The sequence below is a fragment of the Primulina huaijiensis genome, chromosome 7 (genome assembly GCF_012295235.1).
Source record: "Primulina huaijiensis isolate GDHJ02 chromosome 7, ASM1229523v2, whole genome shotgun sequence".
NCBI classification, from domain to species: domain Eukaryota; kingdom Viridiplantae; phylum Streptophyta; class Magnoliopsida; order Lamiales; family Gesneriaceae; genus Primulina; species Primulina huaijiensis.
Window position 1 is genome coordinate 3019302 of NC_133312.1, and position 20433 is coordinate 3039734.

The 20433-nt window shown below is 32.4% G+C and overlaps 3 protein-coding genes across 4 annotated transcripts; 1 reads left to right on the plus strand and 2 right to left on the minus strand.

Annotated features, from left to right (window-relative positions):
- Nucleotides 1–2794: 2794 nt before the first annotated feature.
- Nucleotides 2795–4275, plus strand: LOC140981106 (NAD(P)H-quinone oxidoreductase subunit L, chloroplastic). Of its 2 annotated transcripts, none has more exons than XM_073447362.1 (5): nucleotides 2795–2989; nucleotides 3100–3204; nucleotides 3274–3381; nucleotides 3642–3736; nucleotides 3999–4275. In XM_073447362.1, exons 1-5 carry the CDS (start codon nucleotides 2858–2860, stop codon nucleotides 4144–4146), a joined length of 588 nt encoding a protein of 195 aa, XP_073303463.1. In that variant the 5' UTR covers nucleotides 2795–2857; the 3' UTR covers nucleotides 4147–4275. The 2 variants fall into 2 exon arrangements, with proteins under 2 accessions (XP_073303463.1, XP_073303464.1); XM_073447363.1 differs by having other exon boundaries at nucleotides 3100–3189.
- A 758-nt stretch (nucleotides 4276–5033) lies between these two features.
- On the minus strand, nucleotides 5034–10435 carry LOC140980587 (uncharacterized). Its single transcript, XM_073446503.1, has 10 exons — nucleotides 9809–10435; nucleotides 9564–9701; nucleotides 8244–8432; nucleotides 7278–7415; nucleotides 7051–7172; nucleotides 6808–6940; nucleotides 6222–6351; nucleotides 6055–6134; nucleotides 5683–5817; nucleotides 5034–5586 (listed from the first exon to the last, which is right to left on the minus strand). Exons 1-10 carry the CDS (start codon nucleotides 10250–10252, stop codon nucleotides 5359–5361), a joined length of 1737 nt encoding a protein of 578 aa, XP_073302604.1. The 5' UTR covers nucleotides 10253–10435; the 3' UTR covers nucleotides 5034–5358.
- A 1822-nt stretch (nucleotides 10436–12257) lies between these two features.
- Nucleotides 12258–14140, minus strand: LOC140980588 (probable serine/threonine-protein kinase PBL19). The gene is made up of 2 exons (XM_073446504.1): nucleotides 13175–14140; nucleotides 12258–12844 (listed from the first exon to the last, which is right to left on the minus strand). The coding sequence occupies exons 1-2, from the start codon at nucleotides 13724–13726 to the stop codon at nucleotides 12332–12334; spliced, it is 1065 nt and encodes a 354-aa protein (XP_073302605.1). The 5' UTR covers nucleotides 13727–14140; the 3' UTR covers nucleotides 12258–12331.
- Nucleotides 14141–20433: the final 6293 nt, after the last annotated feature.

A 20433-nucleotide genomic window follows, 5' to 3' on the forward strand; every position in this document is an offset into this window, starting at 1 on the left:
ACATATATATATCAGTATATGTATTCTACGGAGTAGAGTAAATGACTGATGATTAGTGAGGTGCATGACACTCAAAAATCAGTCAAACAATATTTAATTCAGGCACATCGAATAAAAATATAATAGAATAATAAACTGTTAGTCCAAATATTAGCTTGGGATTCTATTTGAATAAAATATAATTTTCATTTTTCCTTTTAATTTCAGTTTATGGTTAGCTTGGTCTCACATAACTATTTTATACATGTACCCAAATGAGGTATTTCTTTAAAAGAGTGAGTTGATTTGTGTAATTGTCGGAAATGTCCTTCCATCTATTAATCGTATATTGGTTTTTCCTAACTTTAATATTATTATATAACTAATATATATTATAATCATTACATCATGTAAGTTTTGCAAATCAATTTAAGGAGAAAAACATTCCAAACAAATGTATACATGATTATTTTTTGAAATAATTTAACCACTCACTTTAAAAAATCAATTTAATAGTATTATTATTTTAAAAATTAACAACAACGAAATTTAACAGATAAAATCGTTTTTCATCTTCATGATTACACCAAGTGCTTTAATTTAACACGTATAAATATGCCAAGTGCTAAATAAATTATTATAAAGATTTCACTATATTCAAATATTCATAAAAAAATCAAAATATATTCAATTATCATAAGTTTTGTAACGTGTAATTAATAAACAATCATTATATATTTAATTATATATCACATAATTAGTCTAACGAAGATAATAATTAGGGTAGCTGAAGAGAAAAATAGCTAATATTAATTAAATAAATGAAAATTACTTCAAAGCCAATAGTTAATATCATTTGTCACGATGGTTATTAACAATTTTAAATCAGGTTCAATCATATACGGCAGACCATGCACCCACTTCACTAGCCAAAGAAAAGTTTTACACGCCCGTAATAAAGGCATACTAATAATGACAAATCTTGATGTGATGCTGATTGATATGTTCCAACATGATCAAAAAAATATAGCAGTCAAAGTATTTATTATTCAACAAAGATATCAAATTTCAACAAGACGTAACTCAAAAATTATTCGAAAGTTAACTTTCATAAATGTACAAGTGACTACTTTTTAAATGCTATATTTCTTTAAAACAAATAATAGCATTATTTTCGGACCATCATTTATGTACTAACAATAAAAATATGGTATTGCAAGAAACTATGGTACATTGCTTGATTTTTTTAAATGTTATTCAACAATTTGAGCAGCTTTTAAAGTGTAAAAAAAAGTTACTTATATGAAATTCAATCGTTAAAGGAAATAAATTCTTGTTATCCAAATGTAAACTCGAATATTGAGTTGATAATGCGAAAAGAAACTTTAGTCACCGAGTTGCAAGAAGTCAAATTTAGGCAAACTTAATTTTCGCTTAGGAGAATTTGATAATTTAGCAAGTAATTCAAATTACATTAATGACCAAATCATGTTTCTATTTTATTTATTTTGATATTTACGTATATTTTTTTAATCGAATAATATAATTATGCACATATATCATTGACATCATCAAGAAGATTCGATCATTAAATAATTTTCAAAAACAAGATGACATTGCTATTCACCGGAGGGAAGTAGTTTTGTTCAACACTTTGTGAAGCTGAATATCGAGATCGTCCCAAGGTATTGCAACTATAATTAACTTTACATGCTTAAAAATATTTATTTATTTTGTATACTTTCTCACAATTAATTTTTCAAGTACCAGATAATAATGATGGTTCAAGATGAAAATGAAATAGCTAGAGTGACGTTGTTCGAAGAGGTTATTGAGACATTTATTGGTTTCTCTATCAAAAAATAATTGACATGCATACTAAGGTGAATTAAAATATTTTTAAAATAATATTATAATAATTCAATACATATTGCGGGAAATTGACCTTCAGTCCCCAGCCGTCGTTTTTTTTTTGTGTTTCGTCCCTGAGTACTTTTTTAGTACCACATTTTCACATGAAGTGTACCACAATTTGTATGACATAGTACCACAATTTTGTGGGTAGAGAGTGAACCCAAAGAAATGTTTTGATTGGAGATTTTTTACCAACTTCTCCTACATATTGCCAATAACTACAAATTTTATACTGCATAAAAAAAAGTAATTTGGAGCATTTAACAATACTTGATCAACCAAGAAAATAAGATCATAATTTTCTTTTCAAATTAGACAAGTCTGTCTCGACTAAAAATGGAATAACAACAATAATTGTAGATGGATTTGAGAAACCACAACTCGAGAAATACTGATAAGAAAACAAAGAACTGAAACATCAATGAAATGCAAAATGAAGATAAGAAAAGAACGAACGAAAAAGAAAGAGCAAAACAAGTACAACATGAAGATAAGAAGACAACAAACACTAAGAAAATGATAAAAACACATAAAAAAAGAAACAAAATTCATCATGTATCAAAGGAGAAACATAAAAATTCAAGATAATGAAAAAATAGATGATTTCAGTAAAATGATGAGGAAACTTTGACAAAACAGTCATACAGAGATGACCCAAAAACTGAAAATTAAATAAGAAAAAAATTTGTTAATGCTTTTTTATATTATGAATTTTCAATAGAAAGTGGTTCTTTCGATTTCATTCAATATAAGTGTTTTATGTTCACTTATTTGTTATACCGTTTATTCACCACGTGGCCACGCACGTGTTACTTGCTAGTTATATAAAACATAAGAAACGACAAGGAAAAGATGGGATGTGGTTGTTTAGATGAATTCCAAAATAATTTTGCGCTGACAAATAATAAGAACGACTGAAAAATAAGCAGTAAAAGGATAAGGAGACGACACTATTGGCTAAAAAATGAACTCATTGAGCTCCCACATCCCCAAGGCTCTGCCATCTCTCTTCCATCCCTGTAATCCCAAATTTCGTTCTTCATCCATTTCTTGTAAACAAACCCAATCCCATCTATATCCCAACTCAGCTAATCAGGTTTCAACAATCTTTCAGGACATGACTTTATTAAAATTTTGACGTAAAAAAAGATTGAATTATCATTGATATTATTCGAATTTGCGTGTTTCTTTCTGATGATATGACAGGGAGGAACCAGTTTCAGCTTGAAGATAATCAAAGATTCGGTGGCTGAAATTCCTGGTTTGGCAATTCAAGTTGGAGCGCTTCTGGGGACTGTAGGATTGTGTTTTGTCAGTAAATTTTCAGGGTTTTTTTTTTAAAAAAAGAAATTATTTATAATTTGATTGGTGTGGGTACAGATTGCGGAGCCAGCTTTTGCGGTGACGGGAGTGAACGATGAAGAAGACTTGGCCTCGGTTTTGATCCAGTCGGGAATTGCGGCTTTCCTGTATTTCATTGTTGCTCCGGTGAGTGAAATGTTATAAATGTCAATCTTTTCAACCTGATAAATAATCATGGAACATGCCGAACGTATTAATCAGCTCCATATTACATTTGAAATTACAAAATTATCCATATATTTTATTTGAAAAATAATTTTTTCATAAGTACATTTAAGATTTGTAAACTGACGTGTAAGTCAATACATATGACTCAATAAGCATACTAAAATAAATAAAGCTGGGATATTGAGTATGTTGGTAATCAAAAGTACTTGGTGGTGCAGCCCATCATAATGAATTGGCTTCGGGTTAGATGGTACAGGAGGGGCTTATTGGAAATGTATCTGCAATTCATGTTCGTTTTCATCTTCTATGCGGGGTAAGTGTCCTCCCTAGCTACAATGGATATCTCTTGATTTTACGGCCTGGGCTAGACCCGCACAAGCACGACTACACTATGAACTCGTATTCATCCTCAATTTAGGAAAATGACTGGTTCAAGTAATACATTAGCTTACTAAATATATATAAATAAGCATGAAATTAACATGGTTGCTGAATAGAAGAGATTGAGTGGAAAATGATATTCTTAAAAATTAGTCAGCTGAAAAATGGCGATGTTTTTTTTTTTAAATGTGGAGGGTATTGCTTTGGGCACCATTTCTCAACTTCAGAAAGTTCCCTAGAGATCCATCAATGAAGTATCCTTGGTCCACACCAGAAAATCCTTCCGAGATTAAAGGTGGATTCTTGAAGTACCCATGGGCTAAACCAGAAGACTATGACTAATATTACTACATTTTTGTGATCATCTGCAACATACAAGCACCTTTTTCTCATTTTGTTATATAGTTATGTAAAGCTATGCGTAGATTAATTTGGATGGATTTATTTATAATATGGTGGATTCAATTTACAGATTTGGATGAATTTAATTATGGTGGAGATTGTGATTACTCTCCAATACACCAAAAACTAATTTGCATTTTTTCACTTTTAAAAATTGCATTTTCTTTTTTCTATTTTTTTGCTTGTTAACGCTATATTTGTGTTTTTAGTCCTATAAATTGCATGATTTTTTTTCTATTTTTGCTTCTATTATCGATGAATTTGAATTTTTAGCCCGTTGACCTACATGTTTTTTTTTTATCCTTTGACCGGAATCTGTTGAAAATTGCTTATATGACAAACATGGATGTGGACTTGAATTTTGGAAATAAACTTGCATAAATGTCGTGATTTTTTTAAAATATTATTTGAAAAAAACACGACGAGCTTTGATTAAAAAAATTAATGGACAAAAAATGTAAATTTACCTTTTGCAGAACCAAAAAACATATAAAATATTGAACTAAAAACAAATACATCATTAACATGACCAAAAATAAAAAATAATAATAATATAAGTTATGAAACTAAAAATACAAATTTATTTTTAACAGGACCAAAACAAAAAAATATAAACTACAGCGTCAAACGTAATTATCATCACCAAAAACATAAAGAAAGTAAAAATATCATTTAAAATTATTTTTGGATGTCAAATTTCTTAACTGAGATGAAACCCATCTCGAATTTTAGACCGCGCCATCGATTTATATCAGAATATCGATGTATCTACAGGACCACCCAACGCAAAGAAGGGTGACAGCGGCTAAAATTTATCAGTAACAAACTAACACAATTAAACACTCTTACTCAAGGAAAAATATATTATTCTGTGTGGGCATATTGAAAAATAATAACAAAAAAGAATGAAACATTAGTGCTGCGTTGCGCCAAGTAGCCATACCTCTGAACGGCTGAATGTATTAAAAGAAATAACGGGAACAAAATTGGTTCCAAAATTGTCGATTCGATGGCTTCCATAATTTCTATTTGAGTTTACACAGTATCACTTTATACTGCGTAAAAACCTATACTCTTCCGCCACTTTATTTCAGGCAGATATAGGATTAGTATTCCAGGGTTCGAAGGAGATCAGAAACTAAACTTCTTTTTTTAATCACCAATCACCATTTTGTTCAATACGACGGATAACCTCTTCCAATCCGACACATTCAGGCTCGGATAAAACAAGGCGGCTCCCACAGCTAGTATCACAACAGTAACAGCCATGGTTTTCACGCAACCACGGCCGCTTGATAGCCTTCCTAATATTGTCTTACAATATTTATCTGCATCCTTGAAGAAAGCTTGGTGAGCATCGTCACTCAATGCTTTTTCATTCTGTAAATTGAATCGGTTAACTCATGAGTTCATCCCAAATATAGTATCATACTCATACATATCGAGAGGTAAGAATACAAGTAAAATCATGACAACCTTCTGTCTGAAACTTTTCAAGGTTTCAGTGAGTGCTTGAAGAGAAGACTGTTTAGAAGAAAAATTATTCCACTCCTCGTCAAGCTTTCTCAAGGCAGCTACACTGGCCTCTATGTTATCTACGTAAATCTTGTCCTGTCAAAATTAATTTTATACTATGAAGGATAGAAGTTCAAAGGAAGAACAAATACAGGAGTGAATGAGAAAAAGGAAGTCCTTTTCTTAAGCAAAAGGACACTGGACCATTGTCAGAAATGGAACAAACTTAGATAACAATTGTGATTAATATAACGATCAGTTTCACGTAGTTCTAAAAAGAAATTCAAACATATATTTTTTACCAAACCACTCATATGAAGCATAAAAGCTTACCCACTGCTTGTAGCAATCAAGATTCTGAGTTAAACACCATATGAAGATGCTTGTTGCTTCCAGAGATAGTGCTGGAATTCCTGAAGAGCATCATTTTTCAAAATTTCTTCAAGAATTCTCAATCACTATAGAAAGAATCACATATACCACTTCCAGTTCAAAATTACCTTCTCCAGCTGCTTTCACAGAAAATGTTTGTATCTGCAGTGAGGTCTGCTTCATGGCTTTGCTTCCAGGAGAACCAGCAAGAGCAACCTCTTTGAGGATGGGGTAGATTGCCTCAAATCTTTCAGTAGCCTATCATACAGAATCAGCGATAAAAATGTGAATGATGGAAAACACAAGCACAAAGAAAACTTGTCAGAACTGCTCGACACCATGCAAATGTCCTTTACAAAGGCTACCCATGGATTGAAATTTTTGTGCAGTGAGTTCCAGAAATAAATGTTAGACAACTTTTTAAAAAAACGTTCTGAATTTTCCTTAAAGTGTTTCAAAAACTTGTTTGATACTCTGCAAGATTCAATAAACAACAACACTTTACAAAGTTAAAACAAGCCATCCACTAATTTTTATCTTCAAATACAGAAACAAAATTAGCTTTAAATTTGTCGGTGAAAACTGAAGAAATTTGGGTCTCCAATAAACTAATTAGTTTTTGAAACTACCCAGACTTTTGCTTTCACTCACCCAGAAGAAAGAGAAGTGACAGTCATTGAGGGAACACAAAGAAAGTTTAATTGATGCACCTACCTTAACTCGCGCGGGAGATGCAGGAAATGTTAAATGTAACAGAAAGTCCAGGGATTCCGGTGGCATCAAACGCTCCCCTTTCCTAACAGCATTGTTAACTAATACAACGCGAGCTTTAGGTGCAGCCAGTATCCTAAGGCATGGATTAAACCATTTATTAATTCAAAGCAAAACATTATCAACCGAAAGCACTCAGTTGAGCATCAATTGCAGCAAGTTTTGAAAAGAATCATGACATTAAACCTTTCAACTAGCTGCAAAACCAAGTCCCTAATCTGTGGGTTAGAACCCGATTTTCCTCCAAGTATTGGCAAAATATGATGTGCCCATAGGTACAATCCAACAGCCAGGTCTCCTTGACAGGCCTAGACAAAAGGGTTAAACTTTAGCATGGAATACAAAAGTCACAGGGAACAAGGAGCAGCTCTGATCAGAACTAATTTCAAAGAGGATAAACGTGATTTACACACCTGAACTATCATCCATATAATAATTGGAAGCTTATCTTGTCCTTGATATTTTGAATTTTGCATGAACATCGGTAATACATTTATTAGCACATCAGGTTTCCGCCGTAATACCATTGCTAAGACTAAAAAGATGGCAACCTGCAATATCAACAATTAGTATGCACCAGAAGGCTAGATGAGATGGCAATGCTCAGAATCAACAACATGTTATGGTATGGTATGCTGTTATTAGGAAGTAGTCCATGCGAATAAATTGAGAAAATAACTGGAATACTGCTTCCCAAGAAAAAACTATAAATAACATTTCCCTTGATAGAACTTACGGATCTTGTACAAAACTGATCAGTCGGATGTACAAAGCAATATTAGATAAAAATAGGAAAGTAGTCAATGATATGAAGTTTAACTACCTAGCAAAAAAAATAAACCTTCTCGTGAGTTAAATTCCTTTTTAGTTCAGGAGGTAACACAACGGATAATAATGTAGCTACATCTTTCTGCATGCATGTGCAACCTCTGAAATGTAATGCTCTCTCATAATCATCAATATAAACGCGTTTCAAGTAGATTTCAATATATCACGTCACATTCAGAGAAATTTTGTTACAAAATTTGGAACCTTTTATCGCAAAAGAACAAGTAGACTATTATCAAGCACCATCTAAAAGTTTTTTTATCAACAATAAATATTCCTTCAATAATCCATTACATGTTGAATAAGCATATGTACCTCCAGATGAGTGCCGAAAAATTGAAATCTTGGATATATTTGTTTTTGCATTAAAAGTAGTGGGTAATGATGTCACATACTGCAACTTTTAGTTCAGATGGTACTTGCAGAAGAAATTGTCAATGTAAAACAGCAGTTATTCAAGAAATTTCCACAAAAGAGAGCTTTGTAACTGACATAAGGAGAGAAGAGTTCATTAACTGAAATACAGAAAAAGGAAAATCAATCGTACATACCTGAGACTTCGAGGATGATGGCTCCGCTCCTTTCCTTGAGCCCTTAGGCCCCAACAATTGGGTTACCAATCCAGTAAGAAATCTGTCAAATGACCATAACACAAAGGTCCCTAATGCATCATAGGAGAAATGATTGATCCAGTCAACCGAGGTCTTGTAAACAGCATCAGAAATGCAAGAAACAGGTACCTGCTTGTAAGAAATAAAGCAATTCGTGGACTTAAATACCAATAAAAAACATTAAAATAAAACCAAAACAAAATACCAGACAGATCACATCGTAAAGTTCTCATCCATACAACCACGAGAAATAGTAGCAAGCAAATATGATCGGATACCACAATAAAGAAAGAATTTCGATTTTAGAGAACACCTTCAGTTTTGTCACCCAGAAAATTTGTTCCAAAATGCTTCTGTCAATTGCTTGTCCAACAAAGAACAAGGAATCTCATTGTTCATCAAAAGAATTAGAATCATCTATGACAATTTCGAAAGCTTATTTTACCTCTCATTAGTTCCCAAGAATGTACTAGTGATCCGTGTAAGAAAAAAACCATCTTTTGGCAAAGCAAGAGATATTAAGAAATGCAAGTGAATCATAGTAACTCATAGATTGTTATCTGGCTCTCGTAATCAAAATTTCAATCAGGCATCCCAAATAACGTCACACAATCAGTTTTTGAGATAAAGATATCATATTCATAAGCATGATGGAACACAAAACCATCCAAACTTTACAACCAACATTGAAAATTTTGGGGCATATATACTAATTCAGAAAGTCAAAATCTAGGATTTACAAGAGAAATACTAAAACTACATTATTCACCAAAGCACCAAAAAATACGAGAAAGGCTCCCCCGGAGAGAATGGAAATAAATACCGACACATGCCATAAGTTGTTTCCAGATTTTCATATAAAATATAGTAAAGAGGGATTAGAAAAGTGAAATGTCTCAAAATATTGTATTTTACTTCTCACCATTCTCACCAGAGAGGGTACAGGGCCATCAAGGTTTCAGACTTGAGTAAAAACAAGTTATTGTGGGATCGTGAATGTAGCTCATTTTGCAATTCAAAACAATTCAAGATTCTTGTAGTTAGTAGAATCCTAATACAAACATTTCTTTCCCCTTTGACCAATTAGTAAATCTTGCGAAATTTGAAAAATTATCCATGAAAAAGTTCTCAAATAATCGTCATATCACCAGTACAATACCATTCCACAAACTAGTGCATGTTAAGATTTTTGTTAACTCACAGTACATAATATTGTAATGATCTAGTCGCAGAGATAACATGAATTTCCGACTCACTCACATCAGCTAATTTAGCCACCGCCGATTCTCTAAACATCTTCAGCCACGGGAACTGTGATGCGCTGACCCCCGAAAATGCACGCCCAAAATAATCGGCAAACCTCATCAATTGTATGTCCTGCTGCCCTTCATACGATCCCTACACATAAAACATTCCAAACAACCAACTGAAATTATCCAATTCCACAAAGAGCGAGAAGAAAATAAGACGAAAAGGTGTTAACAAAACAATAAATTAAAAATTACCGAAATATCGGAAAGAAAAGCTGCGAGATCAGAATCGTCAATCTTGGCAGCGGCCTCCGCCACCGTCACCTTAGGCTTTTTAAGCTTCTTGAACTTCTCCTTCTTGTTCGCCTCCGCAGCATTGTTCTCTTTCGAATTGATATCGATATCGCTGTTCTCCTCATCATCTTCATCTCCTCCAAAATCCTTCCTCGATCTCAACGGCAACTTATCGTCGTCATCGTAAATCGAGGCAGCAGCGCGCTGTGCGTCCAATTTCCGGCGCCGTTCCTCCGAGTGCTTCTCCAAGCCCTTAAAAACGCTACCTCTTTCAGGTAAATCAGCGGATCCGTTCTGTACAGCCTGCTTTTTCCGCTGTTTTTTGGCGTAGGTGACTTTCTGCCAGCCATGATTGTTTACTTCTGCTGATTCGTATGGGAGGGAAACTGATTTCTCTTCTTCCATGAATGCAAGAAAAATAAAAATCGGGGCAAACTGAGAGGGAATCGGGAGGAGAAAGGGATCGGAAAAAGAAAAGGATAGTTTGTCGGAGTGTGGCGTAGCAAAATGGATGGGTTTCACTGCGAAGGAAACTGGCCTCGTTGTGAGTAGAATTGCGCGAATCCCAATGTTTTAGATACATCTACTACTAGCGACTGGCACAATGCACGTTGCGAGTATTGTGTATTTTATATAGAGTAGGTCTCTTGTGAGACAGGCTCACGAATTTTTATTTGTGAGACGGGTCAATCCTACTGATATTCACAATAAAAAGTAATACTCTTAGCATAAAAAGTAATATTTTTTCATGGATGATCCAAATAAGAGATCCGTCTCACAAAATACGACCCGTGAGATCGTGTCAAACAAGTTTTTGCTTTTTATATATTGCACAATGTATTTCTAAAGTTTTAATTATGATATTTATAAAATATATTATAATATAAAAAAAAGTTAAATTTAAGAACAAAGTAATAAACATTATATATAAATGTATGAGAAGTAAAATTTATTTTTGTACAACTTGTGGTGGGATGGGGTGGGAAATTTTTTGTTTTAGGTTTAATTGGTCACAAAAGATTCTTACGTATTAATAACAATAATGCATACACGTTGTGTGTTTAATATAATTCATAAATATTTGCATATTTGTTTGTAAGGTTCACGATATTGTTACGATCAATTCATGGGACTTGGTCGGAAGGCATTCTTTGTCTCAAGTGTTAGCTCGGATAGTTGTCGTTTCTGGTGTTTTAGTCACCTTTCAATGACTCCCTTAATTATGTGCGAGGAATTGCAAAATTGAGTAATAAGAAGAGGGCTACTCCCCGAAAATTCCTAAAGATGGGATTCCATGTGGAAAAGGGCACAGAGAAGACGATTCACCAAACAATTACTTTGAATGTGGATTGTGCAAACCATTCAACCTCCTTATTGTTCATTCACATGAATAATAAGATTATACACTCAATTTTGTACTTAACATGTTAAATTGAAATACAGTCATTTAATGAACCACTAGTAATAAATAACTATGTCATGAATATTGTACTTTACTTTGTGTTTAGAGCAATTAAAAGGAAATGACAACATCGACATTCACCACCGACAATGTCCAGCTGTCTCTTCTGCGCTAAATTTTTGAAAGATCTGATTTGATGTCCAAAACATCCATCTACATACCACCAAGTGCAACATATTTTCTTTCATAAATCATCCTAAAAATTAAAAACTTTGAACATTTAGATTTATATCTTTAAACTCAATGCATTCCCAATTCGTTACAAAAGATCGGTTAGCCATATATACACCTTATAAAACATAACAAGCATAAATTGAAATTTTTGAAGAGATTGGGAAAAAAACATTATTGTATACGATTATAGTCTAAATATAAGTTGATTACATGACTTTATTCACTCATCTTTCTTTGTAACAAATGACTCAAAATTAATGAGTAAAAATGAAAAATCGAAAGAAACTACACTAGCTTCAATTTGTTTATTACGAAAAGAATTTTAAGAACATTATGTGAAAATAAAGAAAAAGACAACCTCCAAGTTCTCGTGAAATCCATGCACAATATTTGGAGAACCTTGAAAATCCCATCAAGCTCTGAGAGGTGGAACTTCTTGCACATTACTATTTTCACATACTAAGCTGTGAAAAAGGTGGCTAATCTTGCACATGGTGATTAAATGATTCAAGGGAGCATAAATGTGCCTTAATTATGGAAATTTTGAAGAAATGAAGGACTATGTGCGCAGTCCAATTGTATTATTTACTTCACAAAAACTCATTTGAGACGGTCTCACATATCTATTTTTTTTAATTAGACGAATATTCTATTTGGATCAATCATGAAAAAGTACTTCTTCATCACCAATTTGACATATACAACCCACAAAAGACCTAATCTACTTCATCATCATCGATTTGACATATAACCCATAAATTCCAATGCATATAAACATGAGATTCGAAAATATTCATTTCAAATAATTTACATATTCATCAGAAGAAAATATTATTTCAAAATTCTAATTAGTGATTTGAAAAATCATTTCTGGTGACTGATTCTTCTTGCATTATAACTTGATTCAAGATCTCCACCACTTGGCTCATCGCCGGACGATCTTTTGGGTTCTTGTTGAGACAGCTATCAGCCAATTTTGCAATGGTTCTAGCCGAATTATGGGAATGCTGATTTTGCAGTCGTTGATCAATTATCATGCCAAACCTTTTGGTCTGGGGAGGAAACTGTCTCACCCATTCAATAAGTTTTTGCTCTGCCAGTGGAAGGTTTATTTCCAATGTCCGCCTTCCTGTGATCATCTCATAAGCCACGACTCCGAAGCTCCATACATCACTCTTGCTCGTCAGACGCCCCGTTTCTACATATTCTGGGGCCGCATACCCGCGCGTCCCAATTGGCGCTGTGGACACGTGAGACCGGTCCCCTGTGGGGCCTTCTCTTGCGAGACCAAAGTCTGAAAGCTTGGCATTGAATTCCTTGTCCAACAGGACGTTTGAGGACTTGAAGTCCCTGTATATCACCTACATTACAGAGCACAACTATCATAAAAACAAATTTGGGACCGACAACAAACAATGCAATGAGTAAAAGGGTGATCAAAGTCAGATATATTGTGGTGATGGACTGGGGCATATCAAGAAAGTCCGTCGAAGGGGTAGCGAGTGAGTGCTGGGGTCGAATGATGTTTATCTGATTTTACAGTGAACCATAGGATTAATATGCATTACAAACCGATCCTGGTTTTAATATTATGTACCAAATAGCGCTTCAAAATGCGTATACATTTCTTAATTGCGCAGGGGCGACAACCCCCGCTCACGCATGCTCGGCCTGCCCGGATGAGTGAGTACCTGTACTTGCAAACCTTCGTGCAGATAAGCCATTCCTCGAGCTGCCCCGAGAATAATGCGTAGTCTAGTAATCCAGGGTATTGCGGGCATTGCCTTGTTGAAAAGATGATCCTCCAAGCTTTTATTAGGCATATACTCGTAAACTAATAATCGCTGGATTCCTCTTTCTCCATCCGAGGAACAGTACCCGAAAAGCTTTACCAGATTAGGGTGATCTAGAACTCCAAGGAATTGGATCTCCGCAATCCACTGCTTGTGGCCCTGCCAACCTTGTGGATCGAGTTTCTTGATGGCAACAATAGTAGTGGGTTCTTCCCCACCATTTTGCGGCTTAATCACACCTTTATACACAGTCCCAAAGCCACCCTCCCCGATCCTGCGCAATTTGTTGAAATTTTGGGTTGCTTCCTTCAGTTCAGGGACAGAAAATACCCTTAAATCTGCGATGCTCCGATTCGATGGCGCAGACGCAGTGGATTTTCTCAACTTCGAGGCCGATTTCCGAGTTCCACCATTGGTATTTTCTTTGAAGAATATGCAGAAACACTTCATTTTTCAAGTAAGAAAACACGTGGAAAGGAGAAAAAAGCCAGATGGGTTGTCAGAAATTGGCAGCTAGGAGACCAAATAAACTCGAACCCAAACCAAAAAATGGAGCTTATGGTAATGGGAAAACTCACAGGAGATTAAAATAGCGGTGATTAAAGTCTCGCCTTTGACTGATTTGGAAGGCATGGAACTACTATCCTAATTAGTGTGAATCAAAGAAAAAACCCAGATTAATTCGTCGATGAATTGTTTCGAGATAACGAAGATCACAGTAGCAATAGTGATGACTGGCAGTGGGAAAAGAATGAATAAAGCGTGCAACACAACCAATTATCTTCTGCGCGGGCTGCGTGTGAATAGGAATTCATGAACAAGAAGCCGACGCTTGATAAATCTAAATCCTTTACATTTATTAATGACGATGCTCATTGCTTTTATATTATTATGGAACTAAAATATATATGCATAGTTTAGCAGTTTGGAGGGTTTTTTTTTAAAATAATATAATTCGAAAAATTATTTAGTAAAATATTGCAAACTTGAAAGAGTTGTAAAAGTAGCGCAATCCAGGAAACTTGATCCAGGATTCAAAATTAAAAAAAAAATCATGGATACCGGCCTGTCACGGATTCTGAATCCGTGGCAGTGTATTACAGATTCTTAAGAATATGTGACTTTCTTCCAACTTATAAATTGCTTCGAGTCTCAATATGAATTCGGAAGTCTGGAGTATAGCGTCCGAGTCTCACTCTGAATTCAAGAGTATAGCGTTATGAATGTTATCGTTGATAATGTTATTCAAAAATTTCTTAAGGTGTAATTTTTTTATTTTGTTGATAATATTATAATTATATATTAAGAGATACTATTATTACGTGTAATGTATCTTTATTTTTCTTTCTATATTGAAAATATTTTGTTTTGTGTAATATTTCTGATAGAGTAGGTCTCTTGTGAGACGGTCTCACGAATATTTATCTGTGAGACGGATCAACCATACTGATATTCACAATAAAAAGTAATACTCTTAGCATAAAAAGTAATATTTTTCATGGATGACTCAAATAAGAGATATGTCTCACAAAATACAACATGCGAGATCGTCACATACAAGTTTTTGTCATTCTGATAATGTTTATCATATATTTCAGATATTAACATCGTTCGTTGATTTTATTACAAATTCCGTACAACCATATTTGAAAAGGTAATTTAAATAATTTGTTATATTTTAATTGTATTATTTATATTGTATTAATATAATTATAATTTTATTCACTTGCATTATACGAATAAGTATAATTTTGTTAAATATTATATTTTTAATATTAATCACGTTATAAAAATAATAATACGAATACTAATAAGAAAGTAATAATAAATATAAATTGATGATATTTGAAAATATTTTTCAAGGTTAGTATTTTAAATATAATTATATTATTTAAATATGAGAATGAATTAATATAAGTGTACTTAATACTAATGGAATTATAAAGTATTTTTTTATATTTGTTAAAAAAATTTACAAGTGTTTTAATATGAAATGATGTATAGTTACGTTATAACTTCGGTCACGTTAATATAATCTATAATATTGTAATTATGTTTATGTTAATGCAAAGTAATATAAGAATTAATAATTTTAATTAACATATTTATATCCAATGATATATTTTGAAATAACTTAATTAAAACTTTAATTTAATTGATTAAATTAAATTTTAAGGTCAAATTTTATCCTGTGATTATGTAGAAAACTATTTTAAAAAAATATAACTTTATATTGTAAATTAGAATTTTTTGTCTGTTTATTATGTTTTGTTTTGTTTAAAAATTTATTGATATTTTTAATTGTTAATATTATTAATATAAAAAATTAATATCTCTAAAAATTATAATTACACAAGTTCAAAATCTTAATTTTTTAATATAAGTCATAACATATTTTTATTATTATAAATACAAACATCGGTTTTATTAAATATATTTGGTAATTAAATTGATTTGACAATATATATTTTAATAATAATAATAATAATAATTTTTAAAGTGATTATTGAAATTTAATCCAATATAAAATATATATTTTAATATATGTGTAATAAACTCATAATTAAATTTTTTTATGATTGTATACATTATATCTTAGTTTTCGCTCCAAACATGGATACTGTGAGGGCTTTACTATACGTAGGTGGCTATGTCATTATTGAAGATGGAATGGTTAGATATAGTATGCCCGCGACTCGGCTCATTAAAATCCTACGGTCTATTACATTTTCTCAACTGGTGATCGCATGCTGGAGATCGACACATCAAAATTCTGCATCAAATTGTCAACGAAATATTATTATAGCTCGTTGTCTCGTTACATTGAAGAGTATGTCTATATCACAGATGATGATAGTCTACAATTTATGTTTGATTTGCCCACACTGGATTGCATGTATTTGTATGTTGATTCATCGCGAGTGTTGCATGTCTATATATGCTGCAACATTCATTATTGTCATTTGATTGAACAATTTCTTTTATACCCTTGTGCAAAGCTGGATTCCACTTAGATAATCTTGTATTGTTCTGCAACCTGATCGGCTCCTAACCGATGCTCAGAACTGGTCAGCTGAGTTGGTCTTGAGCTGGTCTGATGAAATCAGTTGGCTCGTCAGCTGAACTGATTTCACTGATTCAGTTGAACTGATCAGCTGGGCTCTTCATCAGTTGAACTATTCATCAGCTGACCGGGCTTCTGAAGGTCTTCTGCTGAACCACCTATCAGTTGAACTGGTATTGGTATTTCAGTTGGACTAGTTCAGTTTGGGCAATCAGTTGGCACTTTCAGTTTGCGTCTCGATAACTTCAGTTTTGGCTCGGTAGCTTTCTGCGCACTTAGTTAAATTTGTTAGAGACAAAAAAACAACTTTTGTTAACATCAAAATCAAGATTGCGAACATGAAATGTTTCAACATTCTGCCCTTATCGCGTTAATTTATGGAAATTATCGAAGTTAGTAGCAGGTGGCAGGATACCCTGACGCATTCCAAATTGTCGAAGACATCGCTCTGGTCTATGCATCTCAACTATATGAAAATTGATCAATGCACATGCCGACCGACATAGATGGATTTTATTTCCATCAAGAATTCTAGCAACCTTAGGGGGCTCCATATCATAAACGGGTCATAGAAACTGTAGCAAATAAAATAAAAAACAAATAAAAAAAGGATTATCAAGTTGATAATATAACATTCAGATTAAATTTTAAAAGCATTCAAAAATTTAAAGAACTAAATTATTTATCTACATGTCATTCCACCATCCTGTCAAGCATATCTCTCATGATACAGACCGAATGATGGGCCGTGTGTGTCCAAGAGAATCCACGTCTCCACCTGCAATTTAAAAAAGTACACAATATAGTCATTAAAAGTACATAACAAAATAATATTACAAGTTAATTACTTCTGGTTAGTATTGTGCGCTGTTTGGTGGGAATGGTAGACCCTGAAGCATATCTCCATTCTGCTCTGCCGACATAGATACTTGTTGCGCTTTATCAGGGCAGAGAAGAGCAAATCTAGACCATACCCAAATCTACAATAACATACAACAAAAATTGTCACATCATAAGAAAAATTAAGCATAATAAATATAATTACCATATAAGTGTAAAAATACCTGCAGTATCTGAACAAGCCCACACAAATCGACCTTTAAACCCATTGATGTGTCGCACAATTCTCTGTAAAGATATGCCAACACAGTAGAACCCCAGCTAAACGTATTCACCATTTCTATGTCCTCAAAAAATTGCAAATACATAAGTTTCACGGCAGCATCTTCCGAGTCTGGAAACATACAACCACAATTGATTATTAATGCCACACAACGTGAATATTGTGTCACTTCCTCTTCAGTATTGTGATCATTATCATATTATTTAGGCAATGGTCTCGCAAAGCAGTCAGATAAAGGTGTGAACCTTTAATTTGAGAAGATGTAGGTGTAAAACCCAACAAAGTTGCGCAACGCTGTTGTAACGTATGTTTGTCGTACGCGATATCTACACCAGTGATGGGCATGCCATCAATATTCAACCCCCAAATAAGGACAACATCCTGTAATTGTCTCGCCAACTGTAAGGTGAAATGTGCGTGTCTCGCGTCGTCATCTCTCAACAATGGCTGTAAGCAAGTGATTATATAATTTTTAATAGGACCACACTAAATGACACCTTATAAACCCGTGCGTGCTAGACATAGATGAACACGGAGGTGAATCCCAGCATTATGCAATCTCCAAAAACATTTGTCAGCCATGCGTGGAGAAATGAGTGCATCTATGTTTTCAGCATTGATATTATTTGAAATGTGTCTACCCTGCAAATATAACACATTATCCGTATTTTCAACCATCTTGCAAACAAAAAATCAAGATATAACAAATATTATTTTTTTTATCAACAAAATGTAAATACATATTTTATATTAAACAAAATTATTTTGTTTCTCGGTTGTAAATAATAAACGTAGATGATGATGATGAATTGGTAAATGTGATAAAGATGATTAATTTATTTAAAAAATAATTATTAATTTATAGTACGTAAATAAGCTAATTAATTTAAATGATTAAGTTGTCTTTACTAAAGAATATCAGTACATGGTATTTCTGTAGTGAGATAATATTATATGATAATAATATTATTCGACGAATAATAAATAAATATAAAAAACATTTAGTTTTGTTATTATTATTACATTAAATAAATATTAATAATATTAATTGTTTCAATAATAAAATTCAGTCAATCAACAAACAATAATAAATATTATGAACAAAAATAATAATATTACTTTTTAAGATGCTCTCGTATGAAATAAAATAATAAATGATAAAATCAACGAACAATATTATTATTNATAATAAAATTCAGTCAATCAAATTTAATTCAGTCAATCAAATTTTTAAAAATTTATATTAGATAATTTCACAATACAACCTTCTGTAATTAAAATATGTATCTATTCAATTTGTAGGATTTATTTAAATATCCAAAATATATAAATTCTTTTTTTTTAAAAAAAAAAGACTTCCTCAAAAAATAAGAAAACTATGATATATTAAAAAATATAAGAATTAGTCATTTCAACAAAAATATATAACGAAAATTTAAACAAATACATTTTATAATTTGGTGTACCACAACATAACAAATAATTCATTTACTAATAGTGTCGGAATGAAAATCACCGGTGATTGAGCCATACATTGATATTGGTTAATCAAAAATATTTTAATATAAGTCAAATATTATTATAGTCATTCAAACAAAAAATAACAAAATTTATCACTACACGATGTCTATTTCATATTGCAAAAAAAAAAATGATTCATAATTAATTATTTGTCAAATAATGCTAAGTTATCTCGTACAACTAACAACTCTCTAAATAAAATTTTTTATTGTTCTCATAATAATAACAACACTAAATACAAAAATAATTTAAATATTATGAATAAAAATAATAATGATACCTTTTAAGATCGTATGAAATAAATGACAAAATCAACGAACAATATTATTACATGATAATGTTAAACATTCTTATAAAAAATAACATTATAAAACAAAAGTAATACCTGTCAAATACTTCAAAAATACAATGATGCTCGATAACAAAAAAGTATTACCAACACAACGTCAAACTGAGAGAATTAAAGCAAACAAAAAAAGCCACGGAAAAATCAAAACGAAGAAAGAAAACATAATTTGCGCAAATGAATCATGGATACATATTCGGACTTCACTTGGTGCAATTTATAAGCATGAAGTCACTGATTTTTTAGAAGTTGTGACAGTCTGTCACGGATTCATAGAATGCGTGACTTTTTGTTTTTTTTTTTTAAAAAAAAACACGGATTGCACTACTTTTACAACTCTTTCAAATTTGAAAAAAAAAACACGGATTGCACTACTTTTACAACTCTTTCAAATTTGAAATATTTTACTACATACTTTTTAAAATTATATATCTTTTAAAAAAAACCCAGTTTGGAATCCACATAATTAAATAAATCTAAATGCTCATGAGAAAATAAGTGAAATCAGCGAAGCTATAAAATATATGGTATAAGAGTGATACTTACTATGTATCTTGCGTGTTATAATTATATCTGTTGGGAAAGCGATCGAACCGTAGTTCTTGGGTGGATATACAATTTAAAAAATTTGAGTTGCGCCATTACCACCAACTATAAAGTTTCGTAAAACGGCAAGTGATCAGTCCAACAATTGGTATCTGAGAAAATCTCATGAGTTCGATTCTCAGCGCAATTATTGGAATGAAAATTATTATGTGTAATAATTGTCCCTGCTGACAGAGATATAAACGAGCCGAGCCGAACTAAGCCAAATAGTATTAGGCTCCAGCTCGACTTGTTTAGGATATATATATAGGCTCGAGTTCTATTCGAGTTTTTATTATTAGGCTCAAGATCAGCTTGTTTGAGAATTCCTAATCTTGCGAATAGCTTGAACTCGATTCTTCAATAGTTCACATGTAAAATATGAATAATTGGCAATAGTTTTCTATTATAAGTCTAATAACATCATTTTTTTTTTTTTGAAAAGTTTAAAAGACGTAAACTCTTTAAAAAAATTAATAGACATATTTTTTTAGTTTTTATAGCAAACACATTTTCAC

Bases quoted from the DNA above. Each gene is read 5' to 3' on its own strand.
- LOC140981106 (XM_073447362.1), top strand. From the start codon at position 2,858: ATGAACTCATTGAGCTCCCACATCCCCAAGGCTCTGCCATCTCTCTTC. The intron at 3,205-3,273 runs GTCAGTAAATTT...GTGTGGGTACAG, and splicing joins GGACTGTAGGATTGTGTTTT to ATTGCGGAGCCAGCTTTTGC. The intron at 3,737-3,998 runs GTAAGTGTCCTC...TTAAATGTGGAG, and splicing joins GTTTTCATCTTCTATGCGGG to GGTATTGCTTTGGGCACCAT.
- LOC140980587 (XM_073446503.1), bottom strand. From the start codon at position 10,252: ATGGAAGAAGAGAAATCAGTTTCCCTCCCATACGAATCAGCAGAAGTA. The intron at 6,941-7,050 runs GTTTAATGTCAT...TCCATGCCTTAG, and splicing joins GTTTTGCAGCTAGTTGAAAG to GATACTGGCTGCACCTAAAG. The intron at 6,135-6,221 runs GTAATTTTGAAC...GATGCTCTTCAG, and splicing joins TGTGAAAGCAGCTGGAGAAG to GAATTCCAGCACTATCTCTG.
- LOC140980588 (XM_073446504.1), bottom strand. From the start codon at position 13,726: ATGAAGTGTTTCTGCATATTCTTCAAAGAAAATACCAATGGTGGAACT. The intron at 12,845-13,174 runs GTACTCACTCAT...TCTGTAATGTAG, and splicing joins ACGAAGGTTTGCAAGTACAG to GTGATATACAGGGACTTCAA.